Source organism: Carlito syrichta, unplaced genomic scaffold, assembly GCF_000164805.1.
Source record: "Carlito syrichta isolate Samal-C Ts95f unplaced genomic scaffold, Tarsius_syrichta-2.0.1 Scaffold303019, whole genome shotgun sequence".
NCBI classification, from domain to species: Eukaryota; Metazoa; Chordata; class Mammalia; order Primates; family Tarsiidae; genus Carlito; species Carlito syrichta.
The window spans coordinates 258,686-268,902 of NW_007247115.1; the positions used below are offsets into that span (position 1 = coordinate 258,686).

At 36.3% G+C, this 10,217-nt stretch overlaps 1 protein-coding gene across 1 annotated transcript in view; it reads left to right on the plus strand.

Moving 5' to 3' along the window:
- PTAR1 (protein prenyltransferase alpha subunit repeat containing 1) overlaps positions 1–5,578 on the plus strand; it is a 47,183-nt gene extending 41,605 nt beyond the window's left edge. The window contains exons 6-8 of the mRNA XM_021712029.1: positions 915–1,219; positions 5,012–5,046; positions 5,128–5,578. Coding sequence (XP_021567704.1) covers positions 915–1,219; positions 5,012–5,046; positions 5,128–5,354 — 567 coding nt within the window. The 3' untranslated portion in view covers positions 5,355–5,578. The remainder of the gene's footprint in view (positions 1–914; positions 1,220–5,011; positions 5,047–5,127) is intronic.
- Positions 5,579–10,217: the final 4,639 nt, after the last annotated feature.

The window sequence follows — 10,217 nt, forward strand, 5'->3', positions numbered from 1 at the left end:
ACCCTTGACAAGTAGGTAAAGGTGTTATTTGGCATTGTGCTGTCTGTATTGTTCACAGTGTATGTCTTTTTTCCTTAGCTGGTCTGAAAATCCTCTGATGGAACATGGTAGGCTCTCAATATACCTTTCACTGATCAAGACTCATTTTGCTACCTGTCCAAAACACTGTCAAATAATTTTTTTTCATAAATGCTGCTTTTAAAAATTATTTTACTTGAAATTCTTTATTTGCTGGATTGGTACTACAAAGATTTAAACAGTTTACTACAGAATTTTATTTATCTATTTTTAAACCCATTTATCATTGGTATTGAGTTTGAGATCAATAGTGAAAGTCATGAGCTCTTGAAAAATCCTGTTATTCATGTATCATGTTTTTGTGCTAGCCCCTCAGAATTAAGTAGTGAACAAGACAGACATGGTCTCTGCCCTCATAGCACTTTATAGTGAAGAACAAATAATTACATTGAGTTTATCGTTGAACAGATAAGAAGTTAGATATGGTACATATTTATTAAATATAGAAGAAAGTTTATTCAAAGTAACCTCTGAATTTATATTTTGCATTTTGCGTCAGCATTACTTATAAATGAATATCCTAATACTCATCATTATTTTAGAAATTGGCTTTTCTTCTCTGTGTGTGCTGGTCAGAATGAGATTAGTCAAGGTCCAGGGAAAGAATGACAAGTCCTCAAGTTCTGTGGTTTAAAAAAAAAATTATCATTTATAATTGAAAGGGAAAACTGGCATGTATTAGGCTTCCACTAAGTGACAGCACTGTGCTGAACATTTTATGTAAAATATTGGAAAGAATTGTATTACTAAAAAGAAGAAAAAGGAGAAATTAGAGGCACTAATGGAGATAGAAAAACCTTTGGGAGTACTTACTTCCCTTTTTTTCTTCCTTCAAGATTCTTCTTGATGAACTATCTTCTACTAAACATTGGGCATCTATGCACGTCTCAGACCACAGTGGATTTCACTACCGCCAGTTTTTGCTAAAGTCTTTGATTAGCCAGACTGTGAAGGACAGTTCTGTATTGGAGCAAAACCCTTTGAGAAGTGAGCCAGCCCTAGTTCTTCCAAAAGATGAATCAGCATCAGCTTTAGCGGAAGAATCAAGGATAAATCTTCCCCATCTTCTAGAAGAAGAAGTTGAATTCAGCACTGATCTTATTGGTTCCTACCCAGGACATGAAACTCTTTGGTGTCATAGGTAAGAGAAGGGAAAATTTATTTCCTGCATGAAACTATGCATGTCCATATGAGAAATACAGAAAGTATTGTACCTGATTCCTAGCTGTTTACATAAACATGGTCATCTGACTGTGGCACTTTGCCTGAGTGAGTGCCAAAGGGCTTGTGTTGCTATATCATCGTCATCATCATCATCCTCATCCAGATGAGGAAAGAATTGTATTGCCAAAAAGAAGAAAAGGGAGAAATTAGAGATCCTCATGAAGATCTCTGCCTATGGCTTAGGATGGTCCTATTCAACCTTGACTGCGCAAAAGAATAATCTGTGTTATTTCAAAATGAAACACAAACAAGAAAAAGTATGGCAAAAGTTTCTGGACTTCCTCTTTGGAGATCATGATATTTAGCATTTATAGAAAGGAGTGCTGCCATCTATTTTCTTAAAAAAGAAAAAACTTTTAACACGTAATTTTGATTCACAGTCAGGATTGAGACTGTTGATTAGACCCTGAGAATAAAGTAAGCTTTATCATTTTCTAGTGCTGATGGTCTACAAATAACTTACCTTAAATATAATCTCTTGATACTTTTTGTTTACAGTGCAAGAGCATTTCTTTCTTACTTTATTTTTTTGAGTTGGAATCTCACTCTGTCCCCCAGTCTGGAGTGCAGTGGCACACTCACGGCCACCTCAACATCAATCTGCTGCGCTCCAGCGATCCTTCTGCCTCAGCCTTCCACGTAGCCAGAACTACAGGCACACGCTACCACGCCCAGCTAATTGTTTTGTTTTGTTTTGTTTTATTGTAGAGACGAGGTCTTGCCAAGTAGCCTGGTCTCGAACCCATGGGCTCCCAAAGTTCTGGGAAGAGAATTTCTTTTTGGCAGTAGGGAAAGACTAGTGGGAAGGAATAAAAGAGGGTTAGCAGCCTATTTACATGTGTCGTGAGTACCTTTGACAATAAAGTAAATTTCAGGTTGGAATGAAGTCCAGGGATGTGAACCCCTTCCTAGCTTCATTTATTTTGGATCTTCCTTTATTTGGAGGCATCTTCATCTTCATAAATACAGATTCTACTTTTAGCCACAGGATTCTGTTTGTAAACAAAAGATTTACCTGTGCTAGGCAGGAGGTAGGCATTTAAAAAATATGTGTTTTTCGGAAGTTATTTGTGTATTTCCCCCTTTCTTAAGTGTAGTATTTTAATGTAGGCTGTTAAGACTTCGTCAGCTGCAATTTCTTGGTAAATATATTCAGAAGACAATCTCCACTCTTTGGCACCTTTATTAGTAGAAAATTCTCTTTTTATCATAAAACCAAAACACTGTTATTTCACTTTTTCAAGAGAGAAAATAGATCTTAACTTGCAGGTTGTTTTGATGTTATAGATTTGTGTTGCTACAGGCATGCCCCATAGATGATACAGGTTCAGTTCCAGACCTCTGCAATAAAGTGAATATCACAACAAAGCAAGTCACCTGAGTGCTTTGGTTTCTTAATGCATATGAATGTAATATTTATACTATACTGTAGTCTGTTAAGTGTGCAGTAGTACTGTGTCTAAAAAACATACATGCTTTAATTAAAATACTTTATTGCTTAAAAATACTAAAAAGCATCTGAACTTTCAGCTAGTCATAATCTTTTTGCTAGTGGAGGGTCTTGCCTTGATGTTGATGGCTGCTTACTCATCAGGGTGGTTGTTGCTGGAGGTTGGAGTTAGCTGTGGAAATTTCTTAAAATAAGATAGCAATAAAATTTGCCTCATCGATTGACTCTTCCTTTCATGAAAGATTTATCTATAGCATGCGATGCTGTTTGATAGCATTTTTCCCACAGTTGAACTCTTTCAAAATTAGAGTCAGTCCTCTCAAATCCTGACACTGCTTTATCAACTAAGTTTATATAATATTCTAAATCCTCTGTTGTCATTTCAACAGTATTTCCAGCATCTTCATCAGAAGTAGATTCCATCCCAGGAAACCACTTTTTTTGTTCATCCATTAGAGACAACTACTCATGTGTTCAGATTTTATCATGAGATTGCAGTAATTCAGTCACTTCTTCAGGCTCCACTTGTAATTCTTATTCTCTTGCTGTTTCTACCATATCTGCTGTGACTTTCTCAAGTGAAGTCTTGAATCCCTCAAAGTCATTCATGAGGGTTGGAATTAGCTTGACTTCCGAACTCTTATTCATGTTGATATTTTGACTTTCTCCCATGAATCACACATGTTCATAATGGCATCTAGAATGGTGAGTCCTTTTCAAAAGGTTTTCAATTTACTTTGCCCGGATCCATCAGAGGAATCACTATCTATGGTAGCTATAACTTACAATATGTATTTCTTAAATAACAAGACTTGAAAGTTGAAATTTCTCCTTAATCCATGGGCTACAAAATGGGTTTTGTGTTAGTGGCATGAAAACAACATTAATCTTTTGCGTATCCATCAGAGCTCTTGGGTGATGGGGTGCATTTTCAATGAGTGGTAATATTTTGAAAGAAATCTTTTTTTTCTGAGCAGTAGGTGTCAACCTTGGGCTCAAAACATTCAGTAAACCATGCTGTAAGCAGATGTGCTGTCAGCATTTCTCCTTTTATCCAGACTTCTCATTGATAGAACACAGGCAAAGTAGATTTAGCATGATTCCTAAGGCCCCTAAGATTATTGGCATGGTAAGTGAACATTGACTTCTACTTAAAGTGACTAGTTGCATTAACCCCTACTAAGAGAATCAGCCTCTCCTTTGAAGCTTTATGGATATTATTTCTTTCCTTAAACCTCATGAGCTAACCTCTGCTGGCTTCAAACTCTTCTGCAGCTTCCTCACCTCTCTCAGCCTTCTTAGAATTGAAGAGCATTAGGACTTTTGTCTAGATTTGGTTTTGGCTTAAAGGAATGCCGTGGCTGGTTTGATGATCTACCCAAACCACTAAAATGGGCTCGATATCAGCAATAAAACTTTCACGTTACCATTTGTGTGTTCACTGGAGTAGCACTTTTAATTTCCTTCATGGACTTTTCCTTTGCATTCACATCTTGGCTATCTCTTTGGTGCAAGAGGCCTAGCTTTTAGCCTGTCTCAGCTTTGGACATGTCTTCCTTACTTAGCTTAATCATTTCTAACTTTTGATTTAAAATGAGAGATGTGTTACTCTTCCTTTCTCTTGAATATTTCAGAGGCCATTGTAGCATTATTTATTGGCCTAATTTCAATATTGTTGTATCTCAGGGAATATGGAGGCCTGGGTAAGGAGGAAGATGGGGAAACAGCTAGTCGGTAAAGCAGTCAGAACACGTGACACAACATTTATTGATTCATTTTGCCATCTTATATGTGTGTTGTATGTGACACGCCAAAGCAATTACAATAGTAACATTAAAGATTACTGAGCTCAGATCACCGAAGTAGATAATAATGAAAAATTTTGAAATATTAAGAGAATTACCAAAATGTAGCATTGGTAGAAAGTGAGCATATTCTGTTGGAAAAAATGGCACCTATAAGACTTACTTGCAAGATTGCCACGAACCTTCCTTTTTTTTTTAAAGTTGCATCCATGAAGTACATTAAAGGAAAGCACAATAAAATGAGATAGGCTTGTTTTACACAGGCCAGTTTTCTAGCTGACTCTATCATTATGCAGTTTATCTGTCTTAAGGTTTGTCCTCTGGGTTGTAAAGTGAACAGTGAACCGAGTACTGTATTTTTGAAATTGCCAACTCTTTTGTGTGTATTTCCTGAAAATCTTGACTTTGTGATGTGATTTTCTTTTTTTTTTTTCCTCCCTCTCCTCTGTCACAGGCGGCATGTTTTCTATCTTCAGCATCACTTAAATGGTAGGTTTCTTCACAGTATGACCCAGTTGTCACCTGTAGACAGTCCTGTGGGGACTTTGAATGACTTGCACCTTATCCCAGCAGGCCCCCAACTGTCTCAGGCAATGGAAGTGGATGGACTGAATGACACTAGCAAGCAAGGCTATTCCCAGGAAACCAAACGCCTGAAGCGGACCCCAGCTCCGGATTCCCTAGGCCTAGAAATGGAGCACAAGTTCATTGATCAAGTATTGTCCACTTGCCGGAATGTAGAACAAGCCAGATTTGCCAACGCGTACAGGAAATGGCTGGTTACTTTGAGTCAATGAAGGAGGTGGATTAGTCCTAAAAGGTTCCCCTTTTAGTGCAATATTGCTTCCCTTTTTTACTGACATAACTGCATGAATTGTTTACCATTATTAGCTAACCATATGTTCTTCATCTTTAGGTTAGAAGTTCATAGTAAATATTTCATTTTATTTATTTTGTTAATAACTGGCATTCCTTTGGGGATAAAGTAATTGTATTGTTCCTTCCTGCTAAACAATGAGTCTTAAATTTTCTTTTTAACTTCTCATGCTTTGTATTTTTATGTGTGGGCTTATTTGTTCTTGTTGGTTTACACACACCTTCACCCACCTCAGTGCACTTGCTGCATAGGCAATTTTTTTTTAAATTAAAAATTTATGTTGCATCTTTTAAAAGCATTAACATGAATGCAGAATGACTTAATTATTGTTTTGGGAATTAAATGGCTAGATGGGTGGATGTATGAAAACATAAAACAGTTCTCTTTCTCTAACTTATATTCTGCTCAAGTTTTAGACTAACATAACCAAAGTCAGAAGTATTGGAATTTATATGAAAAAATTCTTCCAAGTAATCCATTTTTAAAATGGTTATTTAAAAAAAGACTAATTTAAGAGTTTATGTAATTACAGTAATGGAAAATTATTTTTATTACTAGTTTTGATAGATTGTTTTTACCTCATATTTGGTATATGCCAAAACATTTGTCAACCCTTATAAAATTGTTTTTTTCTAAAAACCTGGTATGCCATTTTTAGTTTTTACTACTATTTTCATTTCAAATTTATTTATGAAAAACAGGAGAAATATATACATAGAAATGTATCCATAAAGTATTTCTTTTTGTAAAATATAGATGATTGAAAATGCATTAAACTACAAAATTATTGTGGAGTAACAAAAGTTAACTGGTAAGTGCCAGGGGAGAAGAATAGTAAACTGGAGATTCGTTCTTCAATCTTTATTTTAAAAATAAAACAAAACACTTTGATACTGAACTTATCAGGGATGAGGTACCAAAGTCTCCACACTACAGCTGTATCTTATCTTTTCAATAACAAAGGCTGAGTTTTTTAGGTCAGTGAGGTGGAGGGTGGGGAATGGGCCAGGTAACGCCTACTGTCTTATATTTTCCCCTTTGGAAATGGTCTTTGTTTCTTCTTTACACATCTATTTATTTTGCCAATTCATTCCATATTTTTTGTCATTTTCACTTTAGTATATTTTTTTCTTATCTATCTTATTTCAGGAGTGTGTCCTGAAGATATTCTCCTCTCTATTTACAGTGAATCTTATACCCCATCTAAAACACACATACACACGCAGGAATTATGACCAAGAGCTATCCTTCTGTTTCCCTAATGATTGAAGCTGTCTGTTGTCCTGTGTGTGTGCAGAATGTGAGTAATAGTAATGTGACTACCTTGATTTGCCTGTTCTTTTTACTTGTAAGGTAACCTGGAGGGTGGGAAGATGTAGGGAAATGCAAGCCTCTTCTCTTCCACTTTTATGGAAAGCCTGGACTTGAGTTAGGTGTATTGTCTTAAGGAAGAATATGTCTTTTGCTTGAGCATTATAGTTTTGTTGAGTGGCACACCATTGAACTGAATGAGACTTACGAACACTAGAAGTTGGCTAGCCTGGCCCTGGTAGACAGAAGTTACTCTTCTCTCTTGGGGCAAAAATTACCCTTTTATAGCTTTTATAATACTTAGGTTAAAAAAAAATTGCCATTATAAGCATAATTCCGTGACCTTTTGGGTACAAAGCATATTTTGAGACAAATACCTTAAGGCCTACCTAAACCTCTATGGACAAAACCATTAGTTTGTGATTTTTAGCTCCTGTGAGGGTTGGGAGGAAACTGCACAGAGAGACATTGGAGGTTGAGCCCATTCCACTAATACATGTTGCCAAATTCTGGCCTCACTCTGTATTACCTTCTTTTCCCAAGCATCATTTTTGGTATCCTACGTAATAGGACTTCTTACGCTTTGATGTGAGGGAGTGTCAGAACATGAGTATAGCCGATACTCTATAAAACATTAGCTAATTTTTATAGTGCCCCATGCCTTTGTATACCCTCCACTGATTAATTTGCCCATCTTTGCTGTTAAGTAGCTTCATATTTTTCTAAGGCTCTTAACCCACCCCTTCTGAAACCATACAGTCCTTTAATATATCTTGGTCTCTTGTCTTCCTAATAAAGTCTTAAGTAGGGAGTAAAAATATAAATATCCATAGGATAATGTTAATATGTGACTTTTGTGTGTTGCATTATTTCTAAAGTTTACGTTTTTCGATTGTTCATTCACAGAAAATCTTAGTATTGCCCTATATGATTGTGGTTTTTTCCTAAGTGATTGGCATCTGAACTCGCTAGCTATAGCATGATATTTTTGACTAAATGAGCTCATGCAGTGGAAAAGCTGTGTCTATTATCAGGGGCTTGTTAGTCTTCATTTATTTTTCTATAAATATCTAGTTGTTAAAAGGAAAAGATGGTTTTCTTTTAACACATTTTATTGAATTCTCACTGGAGGAATAGCAGGTCATCACACCATCCTGTGGATTAAGAGTACGACTGACAAGCAAAAAGCAGTAAGTGTAACTATCTTTACCACCATCTTCACCTCACCTTTTTTTTAGTATACATATTTTGGCAGTATGGTTTTTCCAGATTCTATTTGTGCCTTGTACGTTGTGAGAGTTCACTAAATACTTATTAAATTAATGAATGATTCACTGTGTGAAAGAAGAGAAAGATTTGTTGTGATAGAATGAGAGATGATTAATTGATGGATTTGTGGAATGGATTGTGAATGAATGAAAGATACTTTCTAGCTTCATAATATTTGGGAGAGCCTTGCATCCTAAAATAAAGGGTTTTTTGTTTGTTTGGGGTTTTTTTTTGAGTCAGGGCCTCACTCTGTTGCCCAGGCTGGAGTGCAGTGGCACAATCATGGCTCACTGCAGCCTCAAACTCCTGGGCTCAGGTGATCCTTCCACTACAGCCTTCTGAGTAGCTGGGACTACAGGTATGTGCCATCATACTTGGCTAATTTTTTATAAAGAGGAAGCCTTGCTGTGTGCTGAGGTTGGTCTCGAACTCCTGGACTCAAGCAGTCCTTCTGTCTTAGCCTCCCAAAATGCTGAGATTACAGGTGTGAGCCACTGCACCCAGTCTAGAATAAGCTGATTTAGATTTTTTTCTTCATTTCATTACCTTGTTTAAACTTATTAAATCCCAGCCAAGACATGCAGTGCTATAATTATCAACTGTACTCTAATATATATTAAAAACTCTACAGTTAATGAAGCCCAATTACATTAAGAACAGCACTTTCTGTTTGTTTGTGATGTTGGAGGACAGATCTTGTGTACAGAGCCAGAGCCACGTTTGATCATCTGAAGAAACTCTTTGATTTCAAGGGCTTGTTGATCTGTACCTGTACATGGATTGTCTTTTTATGCCTCTCCTTTTTTCCCTGCAACTTCAACTGTGACATTTCAGGTATTTCTTAAATCTGTGAGTCATTTTTAAGCTTGGTAATTTTGATACATATTAATGTCTCCTTTTTCTTTTCTAGATTTTAACATTTTATTACCTCTTTAGAAACTCTGTGCCCAGACTTTTCAGTCATATTTCTTATTCCTGTGGTATGCTTCTCACTTAAATTCAAAGCTTCATATATATGAATAGGATTAAATATGCATTTAATCTAAAATGCCACTTAAATCTTCAGTTAAGGGCTTAGGTGACACAAGTTGTAGAAACAGAAGTTCTTGGATTTTATGCAACACTCTGTAGGAAGCCTATATGGTAGACTTTGTCATTTAGTTATGTGTTCAGGTCATACCAATTCATGCTTGTTGGGTCACACACACAAACTGTGTGTGTGTGTGTGTGTGTGTGTGTGTGTGTGTGTGTATAAAGAACTTTTAATATTGCAGCAGGTTGTTCATCTAATAAAAAGATGACAACTACCACCTAATATACAACGATCTAATCTGTACTTTCATTCCCCTGAATTAAAGAAGATGCTAAAGATTTTGTTGTAAAAGGAAGTAATGTATGATTTTTTTTTCAGAAAGCAGTTATTTTGTTACTAGAAAATTATATTTAAAAACTTTAAGATGTTTAAAGTGTGCTAGAAAATTTGAACATTGCAACAATGGAAGCTTTTGTCTTTTGAATAAATTGCTTAAGGAGAACTGGGCACACCTTGCATTTTATGTGCTGCTGTCTCCCTATGCCTAGGTATGCTCTGTAGTGAGCTTCTGTTTAATGCAGACGTGTGTGGAGACACTGGAAGGTTAGTGCACAAGGAGAATCAACCCCAAGAATTCTACTTACTGTCACACGGTGTCTTTTAAAAAAAACAACTATACATACTGTGTTAATTCGAGTGCCTTTCTTACTTTTGGGGAAGCAAGATTATATTTCACTCTCATGCTTGGGTAGAAAACAGAGGTTGGTAGTTTTATCAGACAGTTGATTGTGGACCATTGTTTTATTTATTCCCCTTGCTAGGCATGGTCCCTTGGGGTATTGTATCTTTCAGTGAGATATTGATATATGCAGGCAGAATTTGTAGTCCATTAGTTATCATTGCTGAGAACCCTACCAACAATTAGTTCTTTCTCTCTGACAACTACCATTTTGAGGATTGGAGGCATCCCATTTAGAAGGTGTTGTGTGTACAATTAGAAGATCAGAGGGAAACAGTGGCACTCTGCCCTACAAATAAAGGCCAGAAGCTTGTCCTAAATGAATCCTTTGCCTTACTTAAACCTTCCATCCCTCCCAAATTCAGGCCTAACTTAAAATAGTTGAAAGGGGGAAAAAATAGGACTTTTTTTTTTTAAACGTTGAAGGAAAA